Raw genomic sequence first — 17,207 nt, forward strand, 5'->3', positions numbered from 1 at the left:
GGTTTATGAGTTTTTAATCTTTTACCAGGGCCTTTGATGGCACCGTCTTCATTTTATAGTTGCTAAAACTGAGGCTTACTGAGATGAAACAATCTAAACCTTTGCAGCTCAGGTTTGCGTTTGGCATGCCTCTGGATTCCATGCTTTTCCACGGGGCCATGTGCCTCCCAAACGAGGAAGTTTGTAAGGAAGAGAGCTCCTTTTACCGTCGGGTAATGGAGGTGGAGACCAATGTGGCGCTGGTGGGAAGCTAGATGCCGAGAGACCATGGCCTGGGGAGCCCGCATCAGGCTCCCTGCTCAGTGGGGAGCCTGCTTCTCCCTCTCCTCCCCGCTCGTGCTCTCTCTCTCTCTCTCTGTCACTCTCTCGGTCTCTCTCTCCAAATAAATAAATAAAAATCTTAAAAAAAAAAAAAAAATCCAGAGCTGGTTTCGAGGATGTCCAGTTTGAGCATCTAACAGGCATTTACACAGAGTAGCAACAATTATTCCAAAAAGGGGGAGAAGTCCTGAGGCAGACAGCATGATCAGCTAGTTGTTTCGTTTGCACGTTGTACCACAAGGAAGAGTCTCGGCCCTGCAGTGGCTGCCAGGAGTGAGTGGCCAAAGGGGCCGGTGTGTGGTCCCCGTACTTTTGTGGTCTCCACTTCTGAAGATTTCAACCCTAACTGGGTACCAGTGTAGCTGAGGTTTTCCTTCTCATACTTCACCTCTGCCTTTTCCGTTCATAAGCCACGAGGTAACCCTGGTCAGCGTAATGGCCCTTTAAATATGGGTGGCTGTGTGTGTCCAGAAGGAAGGATTTTTTTTTTTTTTTAAAGATTTTATTAACGTGAGAGAGAGCATGAGTGGGGGAGGGCCAGAGGGAGAAGTAGACGCCCCGCCGAGCAGGGAGCCCGCTGCGGGACTCGATCCCGGGACTCCAGGATCATGACCTGAGCCGAAGGCAGTCGCTTAACCAACTGAGCCATGCAGGCGCCGCAAATTCTTCTTAGAAGAATTTCTAAGAGTAATAGATAAGTACCGACAATGCACCCAAATCATGAACAGCATTTTCGCATACAATAGAAAAGTGAACTTGCCTTAATTCGCCTCCTACCACCAAGCCAGTTGCAAATGATATGTTTGACCTTGACCCCTGACATGACAATATAAATTATATTCAATTGCCTAAGAGGCTAAGGGAGCATTCCTGAAAAGAAGGGAATTAAATTTATAGCCTGAATAGATGTCACTTTTTAAATAATGAATAAATTATGTGATTTTTAAAAAAATATTTGAGAAGGAGAGAGAGACAGGACGAGCAGGGGGTAAGGCAGAGGGAGAAGCAGACTCCCCGCTGAACGGGAAGCCCGACAGAGGGCTCAGTCCCAGGACCTGGAGATCATGACCCGAGCCAAAGGCAGACGTGTAGCTGACTGAGCCACCCAGGCGCTGTTTGGACATCAACTCTTGATGTCCAGAACAGACCCAGGCCAGTGCTGGGCTGTTTCTTTGCATGACCTTGCATTTCTGCTGATAGCTCAGCCCTTTCTATTTACCCACGTTTGAACATGTCTGCAGTAAAGCAGGTATTGGGATGGTGGCTGCCATTCAGTGTTTTCCCCAGGGACTGATGCTTTTGCCAAAACCACATTCGACAACTGGACCTGTGTGTGGATCGTGTTCCGAGGCACTGCTACTGGGCACACGCACTCTGGTTGGGAAGGGGGGACCTGCAGGGCGGGCTTGATGTTTATGAACATGACTGTTGGTGTTCAGCTGCTGCATGGCATGGGGACGTGGAGTCAGGGCCTCTTGGGCTCCTTCCCTCCTTGATGGCAGAAAAGGAGGCCCAGGGTGTTGATGTTGTCAAAAGTGGAGTCCTGTTCCCAGCATTGTCACTGTGCACACGTCCTGTTACCTGCCTGGGTCTGCTGTCGCCTGCAAATGCAGACATTGGGTCAGAAGATTTCAAAGAGGTTTTGCGGCAGTTCTGAAATGCCATCTATGACTGTTTAGGGTTGGTAAAGGCTTTAACACTCCAGAGAACCACCTGATGAGTTAGGAGATCCTTCGCTTATCTCCTCTTGGAATTCATGTGTCAGTGCATGGGCATGAGATGGCCACACAGGATAGGGGCTTTCTGGAGTGATTTTGTAGATACAGAGACTGTATATGTAGTAGAAAAGCTCTGGCCTTTGGATATCTTGGGTAGTAACTTGGGGTGTCTGTTTCCTTTCTTATTAAATGGGGGGCGGTATGGGACTATTGTCAAGACTGTGGGCAGTACCTGTAAAATGCAGACATGCCAGGGTTTTGATAAATGGTGGCTATTATTATAGCCCCTTTCTGTAAATTCATATATAATATGAGGATTTCTTCTTATAGCCACCACCAAATCCTGGAAGGAAAAAAAACCAAAAAAGGGCAACATTTCTCACGTTACATATATTACTAACAAGTAGGTGTATTACACTAGATCTAATTGAAGTTAACTAGTCATTGAGCAGAAAACATTTCTGAAATAAAATGGGAAGATAGGAAGTACTCACATTTAGTAACATCATTTTGGGCTGATGACCTACTCAGAGTGAAGTTGTAGTTGAGTTATAGAACATAATTTAGGGACCACCTGGTTGAATTCCAAGGCCCTGGCGGCAGACAGCTGTGGATTGAACCTCAGTCTCTCTGTTTACCAGCTGTGCGGTTTTGGTTCATTGAACCTTACAAAGCTTCAGTTTCTTCATCTGTAAAACGGAGATGATCATCCTCATAAGGTGTTTCTTAGGATGAAGGGCAATAATGAAATAATGATTTTACAGCGCCTTATTGCTAGAGACATCACAAGCATTCTACAAATGTTAGAATCATGTGGAAGAGATACTAGCTCTTAATTTTAAGAGCAACCAATTTTGGGTAGAATCACATCCATAAAATGTGACACGTAGAAAGGCATTTGAGTCTATAACTTCCATTATTTGAGTTGATATTTGTCTAGGTGCTCTAACATGGTACATTTTACATAAATTACCAATAAAAATATTGTTCTAACATAAGCGATGTATCATGTGACATTTGCATATTATCTTTTGCCACTTGAAGACATTTTAGCATTTTTAGGCAATGCATATTTGAAGGTATAGCATTGATAAATTCAAGTTTAATATTTTCCACATAGATCACTTGAGCTCCTCTTGGATGCTCACAGGCTTATAGTTTCTCTTCATATTTACTACATTTCTGCCAACTTGGACATTTTCTTTTCCAATAACCTTGACGGTTGTAGAATAATTATGGTTTTATCTTCAGTTTTTTTTCTCTCTCAATTGGGGTAACTTTTACTCACCTATGACCTAATAGGAAGTAAATGAGTACAAAAGAGGTATATGAGGCTAATCAAAACATGGAGAATAACTTTAATGATACTTCTGTGTGTGTAGACATAGAGGTCATCAAGTTTTAACTAATTTTGATGTTTTAAATTCACTTTTAATTTTAAATACACTTTTAAATATACTTTTCAGTAACCACTTGGGGCAGCATGATGAGAAAGGAAGGAAGGCTACAAATTGAGAGGAGCTTGGTTTAGATTGCCCCCATTCCATTTAACAGCTGACAGTCCTTAGACCATTATGTAACCTGGTCTCAGTTTCCTCACCTGTGAAATGGGGCTAATACTTTGCAGCGTGTGAAGATTAGAGATTATCAGGCATCCAGGCGTGCCAGGCTTGGTGCATAATCTTACCATTAAGGAGCTGGGGAGGGAACTGTGCACACATGTATAGATTATGAAGCAGAATAAGGTGGGCCCTTCATGAGAAATACCAAGTCTTGGGAATCCAGTAAAAGAGGGATGGTTTCATGGAAGAGAATATTTGAGCTGGGTCTGGAAGGATGGGTGAGGTACTGACAGGCCATAATAGGAAGGCCTGTCCCGGAAGAAAAGTTAGGATTAGGGCCTGGAACTCCTGCTCTTTGCCTCTGGGATCCAGCCCTCCTTGGCCCCCAGGCCTCATAACTGCCTGCCATAAACCATCAACAGTCTGCTCAGTAGTATTCCTCCTGAAGTCTCCACCATCACCAAAGGGCACTTGGTAGGTTTCTGGCTTGCTGGCTTCAAAGCAGCATAGCCATTTCTTGGCTTTCCCTCTAGTCTCTGTGTCTGCTTTTTAGTGAAAACCATTATAGACAAAATAGTTGGTTAAATGTTACTGAGATGTAACTAATGTTAGAATACCTTCTGCTCGGGCGCCTGGGTGGCTCAGATGGTTAAGCGTCTGCCTTTGGCCCAGGTCATGATCCCAGGGTCCTGGGATCGAGTCCTGCATCGGGCTCCCTGCTCCTTGGGAGCCTGCTTCTCCCTCTGCTTCTCTCTCTCTCTCTCCTTCTGTCTCTCATGAATAAATAAAATAAAATCTTTAAAAAAAAAAAAAAAAAGAATACCTTCTGCTCATTGGGAAGATTGGAAAAAATGCTAAACTCAGGCTCTTCCCTTTCACCAAACCAGAAAATTGTGGTTAGGAAATCAGCCTAACTCAGGTTTTTACTTTATAATCTTTGAAATGTTTTTTTTTTTTTTTTTTTCCCTCCTCTCTGAGGCTTATCCATAAATAGTTTGCCATGTCAACAACACACTCAAAGTCCTACTACTAGGCTTGGAGCGAGTCCATTCCATATTCCCTGACTGTGCTAAATGCAAGGGTGGATTTGAAGTGCCTTCTGTAGAGAATGGCTAAGACTGCTTTGCTGCAGCCTGGTACTATTTTGAGAAGGAAAACAAAGCAACATAAAATCAAGGCATCAAAACTAAGAACACTTGGCAAGGACCATCAGCAGTGAATCGAGGCCAAGGAAACAGTGTGGGTGTCGGTGGGGGTGGAAGGCTGAGAGCCTATTTCAGGATGGCCCGTTGTTTTTCATGGAAACCAAAAAGCAAGAGATGGTGTTGACTTCTGAGCTCAGCAAAGAAGTAATGTGAAATGAATTTTCATGATTGAGCAATTGCTGCCTTTCATTTATTGCCATCCAGTTAAGCTCTGAGCGTGCAGGGAATTCCGTGTGCCTTTGTGGGCTCTCAAGGTATGGGTGAGGGTGATGATACCCTCTTTCCCTTCTCCCTGTGGTGTGCTTTGCATGTTGTGATTCACACTGTGAATGAGGTCCCACTGTTGGTTTGATCAGAAAATATGTATCTGTCACTAATAGCACATTACAGTTGATTCGTGTCCTTTTCCTGTGTATAGAAGGTGTTTGTCCATGTGTTTGATTGTCACGGCATCCTTGAGCTTAGCCATTCTTGTCTCTCCACATTTTGCCAAAGAGGAAAAAGAGGCTTTAGGGAGGTCAGAGGGGTTGCTTGTCATGGACATTTCCAACATGCTTTCTCCCCGGATTGGCCAAAGTAGAGACCAAGAGGTGAGGGCTCATTTGTAGAAAGGTGTTGCTGTGTATTCTGGGTTGATGCTTGAGAGGTGTAGTTGATAACATGCTTCCCCAAACTCTGCTTGTCTCTGCCAGGAGCCTCAGAGCTTCGGGTAGAACTTGATAGATTCCCACCTCTTCTCGTCCGGGCTTATTCTTTGTGGCTTTGAGTTTTACCTGGCTTGCATGGAATGAACATCTCCTTAGTTCAGCTGATTGGATCAATGTCCCTTGAACACACTGTTACTTCCCTTCTGTTTTTCCTGCCAGACTGTTCTTTCTGCTCTTGTTTCTTGTACAATTCTCGGCTGTCACCTTGCCTTACATGTGAAGACAAGGGTCAGGTGTTAACCCTTCTGCGAGGGTGAGAGGCTGAGGCTGAGATCAGCAAACTGGCTGGTTAAGACACACTTGTTCTTTGAGAAACTAAGTCCCTGGGCTTCCCAGGCCATGGGTGAGCTGCCAGCTCTCACCAGTAGCCCTGGCACTGGCATCCAGATGCGCACTTGCAGCTGCAACCTGACACCCTCAGTGGGCATCTCGACTTGCCCATAATAACCAGGACTGTGCTTGCCTGCACAGTCTCCCCCAGCTCCGTAAATGGCGAGCCTGTTCTTTCTCCCGTGGAGGACAGGACATGGTTCCGTTTCCACCACCACAACGGGCACCCACTCATCAGCAGGTCCTACAGGCTCCACCTTTGAATTTTCTCTGGAACGTGTCCGCTGATCTCCTTGTCTCCTGCTCCCACTCTGGGTCTAGCCGCTGTCTTCTCTCACCTGCATTAATGCGGTCCCATCCTCACGTGTGCCCTGCTTCATTCACCCTTTGTCCCCTACCATCTCTGTTCCACGAAGAGGCAAGAGGGATTTCTGAAAAACCGAAGCCACGTCCCTTCTCCGTGTCACTGGGAGTGAAACCCATGGCCCCCCCTTTCTTATCTCTGCCCTTGCTCTCCCTGTTCTTTACTCACTCTCTCCAGCTCCACTAGCTTCCCTGCTAGTTCTCGAACACGTTGGGCACGTGTCTGCCCTGCGCTGTCTGCACTCGCTCGTTCCTGCATGTGGAACGCGTTTCGGGTCCGCGTAGGTGCCCTCGTCTCTCTGCGAAAGCCCCTCTGCTCAGAGCCCTTCTCGACTCCTGTGTAGGATTTTTTCCCTGCCCCTCTGTCTCCTGAGCCGGCTTATTTTTTCTTCTTAGTACTTAGGACTAATTTTTCGTATTGTCTGTCTCCCTCTATGGAAACTCAAGGGATTTTGTCTTTTTACTACCAAATTCAGTGTACCCAGAACAATGCCAGACCTCTAGTCAATGTTCAACAAACATCAGTTAAGTTGGTGAAATGCAGGAACACTGTGGGAAGGGCTGCAAAACGGAAGCAAAAAGCCCTGAGTTTTTTGGGAAAGGTTCAAGGTTATCATTTAGTCACTTTGAAATAGATCTATCGCTGTTGATCACAAATGTGCATGAAGAACCAGTGCTGAAAGTCTTGGATGACAGGAGAACATGTTTTACATGCCCCCCCCCCCCGCCCCGCCCTTCTTTCTGTCTCCATGCAGGATTTGCAGCTTTTGGAGGACGGAGATTTAACTGTGATAGGTGATCGCGGAGCCACGCTGAGTGGAGGGCAGAAGGCCCGGGTCAACCTCGCGAGGTACCCACAGTTCGGTTGCACGTGCTCCGTGCGCTGCTCCCGGGGGGTGGCTGACTCGAGACCACCTGCTGCGTGGCGGGGTGGGAGAGGGGTGCGCTGTGGGAAGCCCCACGTTATTCCATCGGCTCTTGGAGTGAACATGCGCCAAGTTGTCGAAGGCTGGCACGACTGGGAGATGAGGTCCCGGGAGCCTGGAGTGTGCTCCCATCCGATGTTGTCTTCTGTTCTCCAGAGCAGTGTATCAGGACGCAGACATCTACCTCCTGGACGACCCGCTCAGCGCAGTGGATGCAGAAGTTGGCAGGCACTTGTTTGAACTGTGAGTTTGCCCGTGTTTGTCATTTCTGTCTTCTATGAGCCCTGTAGCGTTTGGGGAAAAGAGCTCAGGGAAACTGGGGTGATTTGGAAGACTCTGCCTGTTCTGCTGAGGTCTCCCTCCCCTCACACCTTCCCTCCATGGAAGAGCCATTTCAGAGAAATTTTTAGAGAGAAAAAGGAAGACCCAGATGGTGCTCACTGTGTGTGGTGTGAGTGGAGGGCATGCTTGAGGGCGTGAGGGCACGATGGCAGATGTCCCCTTGCTCCTCACCATGGATAACCAAGACACCGTTGATGGGATAAGAAAGCCGATGTGCAGTTTTTAAATCGAAGCATGGGACTCGGTAATGTGATACTTGGCTCCCAGTTCTTTTCCTTCATCATGTTTGTTGGTGGCACATTAGAAATGCAGTGTTTTTTGTGCCAACATAGCGCTTCTGTGGAGTGGTCTCACTGCTTTGTGCTAATTACCCTGCAGGTCAGGAAACACTTGGTAAAGTCTAGAATTGAAGAAGGCCTTATTCTGTATCACAGTATGGCTTCCTGGATTCTTATTAGAATTAATACGTCAGGCCCCCACCTGGAGGGTTACCTTGAATTTGAAACTACGTATCTAGAATCTAGCTCACCTCCTGACTCTCACTTCGTGTTTCTGGAATTTGTTTTCATTGGCTCTTGCTTCGTCACCACACGACTAAAGTAGGACAACTCTGAATCTTCTCTGTACAGACTGTTAGCCTAACATACATAACTTGTGCTCCCTGTGGAGTCTAGACTGTCATATTTGGAAGCATCATGAACTCGCTTTTGTTACAATGGCGTCCATGTCTACCCCATAGTTACCTTATTGTTGTTCACCTTGTCAAAGCCAGTGAGTGCTTTCCATGTACTTCCTGAAGCCCTAATGTGTGCACTGAGGTCAGTGTTCTTGCAAATGATGTTGCACAAAACATCTCCATTTACAAAGGAGGACTTAAACCGGAGAGATAGATTTTTCCCCCAGGCCTGGAGGCTGAAAGTCCAGATCAGTATGTTGGCACCTTGGTTTCTCCTGAGACCTCTCTCCTTGGCTGGCTGATAGCAGCCTTCTTACTGTGTCCTCACATGGTCTCACCTCTGTGTGCGTGCACCCCTGGTGGCTTTCTCCTTATGGCCTTTTTTTTTTTTTTTAAGATTTATTTATTTGAGAGAGAGTGTGTGTACATGTGATTTTGGGAGAGGGGCAGAGGGACAGAATCTTAAGCAGACTCCCCACTGAGCACAGAGCCCAAAGTGGGGCTCGATCTCACGACCCCTGCGACGATGACCTGAGCTAAAAGCAAGAGTCAGGTGCTTAACCGACTGAGCCACCCAGATGCCCCATCTCCTTATGTCCTAATCTCTTCTAAGGATACAGGTCAGATTGGGTAAGGGCTCACCATCACGGCCTCATTTTTTAACTTAACTGCCTCTTTAGAGGTCCTGTCACCAAATTCTAAATTACTGGGGATTAAGGCATCAACATGGGAATTTTGGGGGTGGGGGTGGGGAGACACAATTCATTTAAAGTCCTAAGTAGCGAAGTAAAGAGATTTTAGGAGAGTTAGCAGCGTGAGGCTGCTCTGGGCTCTGGATGCTAGGAGCCTGGGACTCAGTGTCCCCTCAGTGTGGGCTCCTAACGCGGACCCTTCCCCACCCCCCGGGTGTGTATGCACAAAGTGCGTAGGTCTGGTGTGACAGCAAGTTCTGGAGATGGGTGGTGGTGATGGTTGCACAACAGTGCAGGTGTCCCTAATGCCCCTGAGATATATGCTTAAAAATGGTTATAATGGTAAATGTTATACCAATCTTACCACAATTTAAAGAAAAAGCGCATAGCAGCAGTGACTCTTTCAGAACGCAGAGAGCCGAGCAGCTAACACTCGACATGGCCTCCAGCTCTTTGATCTGACCCCCCTTCCCATCCCGTCCCGATCATGACTTGATGAGTTTTCCCTCAGGGAAGTGCCCTGTGGCTTGTGACTGAGTTCAGGGACAGGGCCTAGTGCTGTGACGGAGATTTCCCGCCCCGCACCCTCGGTGGCGTCAGGAGCAGCCCAGCTTCCCTACCCCTAGAGCCTCACCCTGAAGTCACGAATGTGTGTCACTCCATCCTGGGTGGGTGTGCACAAGTTCTCCATCACTCCAAGAACGGATTCCACTGGCCGTTGGTATTTGTGTCACTTGGGAGGAGAGAAGGCGTTCTCATTGCCGAAGGTCAGTGTGCTTATCGCAGAAGCTCCCCCAAGTTCTTCTCTGAACACGGGAGGTATTTATAAAGTCCTCTTGCACCTTTCGGGTTTAATGGTTTTGGATATACACTTGATAGAAGCAAGCTTGTTAAAATTGTTGTTTGCTAATCAGAACCGCATCCTTTGGGGAAACTTAGGGCAGGGAGCACGAATGCAATTTAGGAAATCACTCAGCAGCAGCTTGAGAATGTTCTCAACGAGCTAGAAAATTGGACTGAACAATATGCTCTGAAAGATGGCGGTTTGTTGAGCTCAGTAATGTGAAGTGTTTTGTATTAAAAGTGAATGAATTACACTTCTACTCGCCATTAACAGTTTACTTCAGTTGTGAATATATATCCAAGGTTATTAAGGTTTGCGGGTTTTACAACTATATGTTGTAAACATTTACATGGATTCTGTCTCATGCAGAGGGTCAGAGGCCCTCAGGTGAATGGGTTTCAGTCTCACTGGTTTTAGCGGTGGAGCCTGTCCTATTTTAGGAAGCCCTTTCCGGCACACGCCCACGTCCTGCATAATCAGTTCTTTGAGTCTGTCCTTTCTGGATCTCCCTACCCTGCCGCCTGCTCTGTTCACCTTCAGTGTTTCAGGCCTTCGCAGACCCCCTTCGCATGCAGGGTGCAGCTCCACAGCCTCAAAAGCCAACCAAGGTTCTTTGCCATCTGCCCCGGCCCCCCATTCCAGCACATCCTCACCCTGTGCACTTCTGTCTGCCCACAGCCCGCGGGGCGCTGTACTTGGTCACTGATGAGTTCTCCCCACCCCCGACTCCACGGTGAATGCACGAAGGCACCTTTGTGCAGATGGTTTCTGTCCCCAGCACAGCTGCACCTGTTGTGCCTCCTTGCAGGGATGTTCCCCCCAGATATTCTTGTGGTCCATGTGTCCGCTACATCCAAGATTGCAGCCCTCACCTAGCTTTTTCTTATGGCAGACATCACACCCTGAGAGTACATTTTCTGTATTGAATGTGCCTCCCTCCGCGCAATGCAGAGTGTTCATGGTTTTCTGGTCCCGTGGATGTGTCCTCTTTACTAAGACAGTGCCTGGCACCTCAACAAATGTCTGTCAGTGGAACGAATGAGGGTAGTGACTGTCTTACTTGTATCCCCTCTACCACAGTACACGGCCCCTCTTAACACCGCCCTTACACAGGTCAAGAGTTCAATAACTTGTTCCTGAATCATTCTTTTTCTTTCTTCTTTCTTTTTTTTAATGGCATGACTTGGAAATTTTTACTCTTAAAAATTTGGCAAATAGAGTTATTTTCCTGGAGATTTTGATTAAAAAGCATGATTTAGAAAAAATTGAAAGCCATCACCTAATAACTTCGTTGTACTTATATTCCTCTATCTGTGGTGGATGTTAGGAAGAAAACATTTTCACGCTTTTGCATTGGCCCAGCTCAGACATAGCAGCCCATCAGCTTTGGTTAACAGCCCCTTTAGGGGCTGGCAGCGCAGGATTTTGAATGAAGGAGAAATAATTCCATTAAATGCTTTAGTGCTAAGCTGGAAGAGGGGTTTACTTGGTCAGCAAACTTAGGAATGAAAGCCACACCAGGACCTGTCAAAAGGGAAACAATTCTTCTGGATGCAAAGAATGGAATAATAATATGTACATCCACAGCCTGGAGTCTTCTGATCTCGGGCCCAGTCTCAGAAGTGTCTCCTTAGGAACTTTTCTGTCCTGAGTCCAAAGCAAAGGGCCACTTGTGGGTTAGGGAAGAGGGTGAACAGACCATTTACCAAGCGAATTAGTGCTCTTCCCACAACGTGCCCTGTGAGTTGTCAGCAGCCTTATTTTGCAATGAAGGCACTGAGGTTCATAGAGGTCTAGTAGCTCACCTGACTTTGTCAGGCTGGTAAGAGTTCTGGGTGCCTCCAGAACTCTTGATCTGACCCACATGAGCAGGTGGAGTTGTGGCCCATGTTGCTGAGATTGGCTCTGCAGGGGCCTCGGGTGCCCAGAGAATGCCCCGGTGCCCAGAGAATGCCCCTGCGCCCAGAGAATGTCCCGGTGCCCAGAGAATGTCCCTGCGCCCAGAGAATGTCCTTGTGCCCTGCCTGTGGTCAGGAGGCCGCGACCTGGGCTACTTGCTTAGCTGGAGAGGTTGCAGACCATGGTGGAGTGCAGGATGCAGTGGAGTTCCTAGGGGTCTGCATTTAAAATGAGGAGCAGTTTGAGGGATTACTGAGGGATTACAACTTGAGTTGAGTACTGAGAAGGGGGGCTCTTGTCTGAGAGAATTGGTGTGTCTTTTGAGCCATTGGTTGATTTCCACTATGATTTGGGCCATTTGGATTCTCTTCTTTCATATTCATATTGGGAAGGTTTTCAGTCCTGGTGAAAGGCGATGTGCTCCCTGGATAGGACTGTGGGGGCATTGTAGACACTAGTTGAGACCATACCAGCATTTGTCTTCTAATAGTATTTGGGAAGAAGTATCTAGAAAATGCACTTTGAAGATGCTTGGTTGGCTCAGTCTGTTAAGCGTCTGCCTTCAGCTCAGGTCATGATCTTGGGGTCCTGGGTTCGAGCCCCATGGCAGGCTCCGAGCTCAGCAGGGAGTCTGCTTAGGGATTCTCCCTCTGTCTGTCTGCTCCTCTCCCTGCTCATGTACTCACTCACTCTCCCTCAAATAAATAGAATCTTAAAAAAAAAAAAAAAAGAAAGAAAACGCACTTTGGTGAAGGTCACTGAGTATTTAGGATTTTCTGGGCTGGTATATACATCATAAATCATAATTACCTAGGAGACAAAAAGGGAAACATTTTTGTACGACATAGTTCCCTCCTCCCAGTCCTCCTATACAGGGATGAAGTAAGTAGTATTTTTGCTTAGTCAGGTTTTGAATCTCAGTATTGCTCAATTGTTTTCCATCATGAAATATATAAATAATTGTTGAGTTTTAGTTGGTCAGGGGGACCCTTAGCACTTGGTGGCTCTTTCACTGGGCTCCTTTTTAGAATCTCTTAGCAGAGCTAGACTCAAGTTTGCTGCTGATAAATTTGAGGACCTGGTTGGGTTCATTGATTTACATTTGTATTTGATTTGTACTTGCAAGGTACTTAAACTACAGATCTTTGATTCCTGTGGTGTCTTTGTCTCATTGTGTTTTCAAAATGTGTGTTTTTCAATTTGGAGCACCCCCATTAATGTGGTTTTTGCATACTGTACCTTTTACATTTATAGGTGTATTTGTCAAACCTTGCATGAGAAGATCACAATCTTAGTGACTCATCAGTTGCAGTACCTAAAAGCTGCAAGTCAGATTCTGATATTGAAAGATGTAAGTAATTTCTAGAAGCCTGTGGAACTTGCTAGCGCTCAGGTGTGTTGACGGGGAGACCCCCCCCAGCAGGTCTCCCCTTGGGTTTGTCTAAACTCCCTCTCCTTCCTCGGTTTTGCATCCCGTTCTCTCCAGAGCCGGTACTCATGCCTTTGAGCATGAATCCAAAGACATGTAGAAATATAACTCTTGCGTTCCGAGCCATATTACCCTAAAGTAGTTAAAATTGCTACCTCAGAATTATAAATGTTAAACTGTTTTGGTAAAAATCGTTCAGGATAATGATGCTATTTTATTTAGAGCTTTTGTTTTCCTCTTCCATGACGTACGGCGAAGTGTATTATTTGGAAATTAGAGCTACTAAGACCTGTTTGTGTCTATTTGTCATCTGCAGTTTACTCGGCGTCTTCCATTAATAACAGGCGTGGTTGGAAAGTGGAGCACCCCTGGTGGAGATGTGCTCTCCAGGGTATCGTTGGTTGCTCGTCTCCGAGCACAGGGCTTTGAGCATGCCCAGTACATGGGAGAGTCTGGGCAGCAATAAGTCAGACCAGTCCCTGCCATCATGGCGCTTCCATCCTTATGGGGGTAGATGTAAGGAAGGAGTTGGGTGGGGGGCGGCTGATCTCATGATTGCCTCCATGGGGAGGTGGTGCCTCAGGGGACCTGAGTGACATGAAGGTGCTGGCCAGGTGGTCACCTGGGGGAGAGGCAGCTGGGGCAGGTGGTCCAGCTGCAGGGTCCTAAGGAAGGACCTGACCTGGCATGCTGGAGGAAGTATGTCTGAGGCAGAGGAAGCTGGGGAGTATGAGGGAGAGGGGCTCAGAGCAGTGGGCTGCTGGCCCGATAATGGGTTGGAAGCCGTTGGACAGTCCAGAGCAGAGGAGTGATGTGGTCTGATGCATGGTTTTAAAAGATCTCTCTTAGGTTTGCTGGAGGGCCAACAGCAGAAGCAATTAGAAGTCAGATGCATGGGCTCAGGCTGGTGTACCAGTTTCTAGAGCTGCCATCACAAAGTACCACAAAGTGGGGGGCTTCAACAGCAGAAGTTTATCATCTTCACCCTTCTGAAGGCTACCAGTCCAAAACCAAGATGCCGGCAGGGTTCTGCTCTCCCTGAAGGCTCCTGGGGAGAATCCTTCATTGCCTCTCCCAGCTTCTGGTGTTTGCCAGTTGTCCTTGCTGGTCTTGGCTTGTAGCCGCGGCACTATGGTCTGTAGCTCTGTTGTCACATGATGTTCACTGCATCTGATCTCTCCTCTTACGAGGACGTCCGTCATATTGGCTTTGGGGTCCACCCTACTCCAGTACGACCTCAGCATCATCACATCTACAAAGATCCTATTTCTAAATTAGGTCCCATCCACAGGTATCCTATTTGGGCCTCGAATGTATCTTTTTGGGGGGCCACCATTCAGCCCCTCAACAGCTAGCATGGGTTTGGGAGGTGGAGATAAGTGAGAATTTTCCGGCCTTAGCGATGGTTTGATGTTTTACTCCTTGGTGTATTTGCCTCAGAGCCTTAGCCCCTCGGTCATTAATCCTGGTCTCCTGCCTCAGGCCCTTGGTCACATCCTCACTTAATCAAATGAAGTTCTGCCCTAAGAAGGATGACAAGAGTGCAGAATCTCTGCCTCTTTTGAAGCACTTCCCCACGTCGGTGCTTCTGCGGCCCTCCGGGAATAAGAAGCTCCAGTTCCCCAATATGGAGAACAGAGGGGTGAAGCGAGTCTGGTAAAGCCCCAGTGTTGGCGGGATTAATGAGTACAGAACCAGCGGGCCGGGAGAACAAGCTGGTTAGCCAGTCCCCTTATTGCTCTTGCTGAAGACATCGCTCCCAATTTTAGTGCTATCAGAGCAAACATTTGTCCACCAGTGAGCTCCCCTGGATGAGTTGGATCCATCCCTAGTGTTTGTCCGGTCGCAGCCAGGCGGGGATGGCTGTTCTCGCATCCCCTCTGGAAGTTGTGCTGGGCTGCCGCGTGAGCTTGCTGTCTCTAGATTACTAATCATTTCCTTGTGCATCTGCATTTTCTAAGTGGAAAGTGGTAATTTCCTTAAATAAGGCATATGAATTTTGCCTCCCAAATGGAACAAGACACACTATACCATGAATAATTTTCTAATTCTCCAGTATCAGACTGGTTCGCAAAAGCTTCATTGGGTTTTGCTCAGTGTCCCGTGTCAGGGCACGGGATGGGAGGGGTACCAGGGGGTCCTGGGCCGCCTGCCTTCGCCTGGCCTGCCTTCCCCAGAGCTGCTCTCCTCTGCTTTGTTCGGCACCCTGGGATTTCATCTAATATATTGTTTGCCACTGAGTAGACTAGCTGCCTATTCTTTTATGGGGGTGAGAAGCCAGTGAAGATACCTGCACTTTATATTCTATAACTTTGTAAGGAAGGGGAATGTGCGGTGATGTGTCATGTGGGTTTCAAGAAAATTATTTGATTTGCTCAAGCTTAGGGAGTTGCTTGATTTTGGAAAGCCTAGTTGGCTGCTTGTGATTGTGAAGCTTTATTTTCCTGGATTTGAGTGCATTGACTCTGGCTTAGGGTTTGGTTTGCTTGTGTAGACAGACCCCCAAGGCAGTAGAGTCACCCCAGTCTGATGGTCGCCTAAGTTAATGACGTTAGCAGGTGGAATATTGAATTTGCAGTTGGGAACTTCCTGAGTTTATGGGCAGTTGGGAGAGTAAAGACGACCTGCCATGTGTCTGGTCCCAGTGCAGCACGTGATGGCATGGCCATGGGCAGCAGAGATTTGATGGGTGACTCTGACTACACAGGTGTCCGCATTGTGTCAAGCTTCATTCTTCCCTGGAATATCCTCCCCAGCTTGACCTTGTTCTTTTGAATACGTGACACTTGGCCTCAATTTCCATGTTGTATAAAAAGACTGTACCGATACTCCTACCAACATCTGTAATTTTTGCTTCTTTAAATGCCCATGGTAGTTCGTGACCTCCATCCTTAACACATGGCTACACAGCACCTCACACAGGATTTGACAGAGAAGAGAAGGCTTGATTCTATGTCCAGTTGAGTTGCACTAGATGCGTCAACCAGAATGCCAGGCCTAAGGGTAATCTTCTTACGAATATGGTCATTTAAGACCAGTTAACTTTTTTTGGTTAGCGTTAGAGTAGTGTTATCAAAGGCACATGAACTCCTGTCAAATTCTTTTATTTTTATTTTAGGGCAAAATGGTGCAGAAGGGGACTTACACGGAGTTTCTGAAGTCCGGGGTAGATTTTGGCTCCCTTTTAAAGAAGGAAAATGAGGAGGCTGACCAGAGTCCAGATCCAGGATCTCCCACTTTGAGGACTCGGAGCTTCTCAGAGTCTTCTGTTTGGTCCCAGCAATCGTCCAGACCCTCAGTGAAGGATGGCGCGCCGGAGGTGCAAGCTGTGAGTTTCCCTCTTGCTGCGTGCCCTGGTCCTGTCTGCTCTCAGTGTCCTCATGCATCTTCATTCTGCGCTGCGCATGACCTCTTCATTGGTCCCAGAGTGGATTCTAAGGTTCCAAGGCCTTGTTCCATGGACTTGGTAGAATGAAAACAGAATGAAGGGAGCAGGCCTGATCAGGGCTCTCCTTTGGGTGTTGGATGGAGAATGTAACGGGGCTGCAAGTTCAAGAATCACATCTCAACCATCTTTGAAACCACAGAGGCCCGCATGCACCCAAGGACATCCTTGTCTTATGTGAATCTACAGTGCATTCTACGTTCTCCAGATAAGACGTGCAGAAATGCTCTGCATCTCCCTTAAAAATAGGCACAGGTAGTCCTCAATACCCAAACCCTCACAATCCAAATCTAGGAGCCTGGATGATTCTGATAAGGATGGAGATGAGTCCCTCACAGTCCAGACTCAGGAATCACTCTCTGAAATTCAGGAACCAAAGATTTCAGACCACTTGCTCTCCCCTGCTATCCCAATGCCTGTTACTCTTACTGTTTGAACTGTTTACTCTCTATGGCTCATATTTTGAGCTCCTACTATGTTTTGTGTTCCCATCATTGAATGACACAAATAATCTCGGTTATACATTAGCTCCATATTCTCTTGTCTGTTATTGTGGAATAAGCTCCTGCATTTATATGTGAATCAGGTACATTGGGCACGTGCCAGAAATCAAAGCAAAGCCACGCTGTGGTGAATAGCCTTGTACAAACAATCTTTCCTTTTTGCTAATAGATTCCTAGTAGTGGGATGGGTGGGTCCAATGGTGAATGCGTAGATGGTTTGGCGATATCCCTTTACACCACTCTTC

General features: G+C 47.1%; 1 protein-coding gene across 3 annotated transcripts in view; it reads left to right on the forward strand.

Annotated features, from left to right (window-relative positions):
- Positions 1-17,207, forward strand: part of ABCC4 (ATP binding cassette subfamily C member 4) — a 247,992-nt gene that overhangs the window by 97,037 nt on the left and 133,748 nt on the right. For all 3 annotated transcript variants that reach the window (XM_027590484.2, XM_027590486.2, XM_027590485.2), the window contains 4 exons: positions 6,962-7,056; positions 7,289-7,375; positions 12,840-12,936; positions 16,133-16,342. In XM_027590484.2, the coding sequence (XP_027446285.1) occupies positions 6,962-7,056; positions 7,289-7,375; positions 12,840-12,936; positions 16,133-16,342 (489 nt within the window). The remainder of the gene's footprint in view (positions 1-6,961; positions 7,057-7,288; positions 7,376-12,839; positions 12,937-16,132; positions 16,343-17,207) is intronic.

The sequence above is a fragment of the Zalophus californianus genome, chromosome 3 (assembly GCF_009762305.2).
Source record: "Zalophus californianus isolate mZalCal1 chromosome 3, mZalCal1.pri.v2, whole genome shotgun sequence".
Classification (NCBI taxonomy): Eukaryota; Metazoa; Chordata; class Mammalia; order Carnivora; family Otariidae; genus Zalophus; species Zalophus californianus.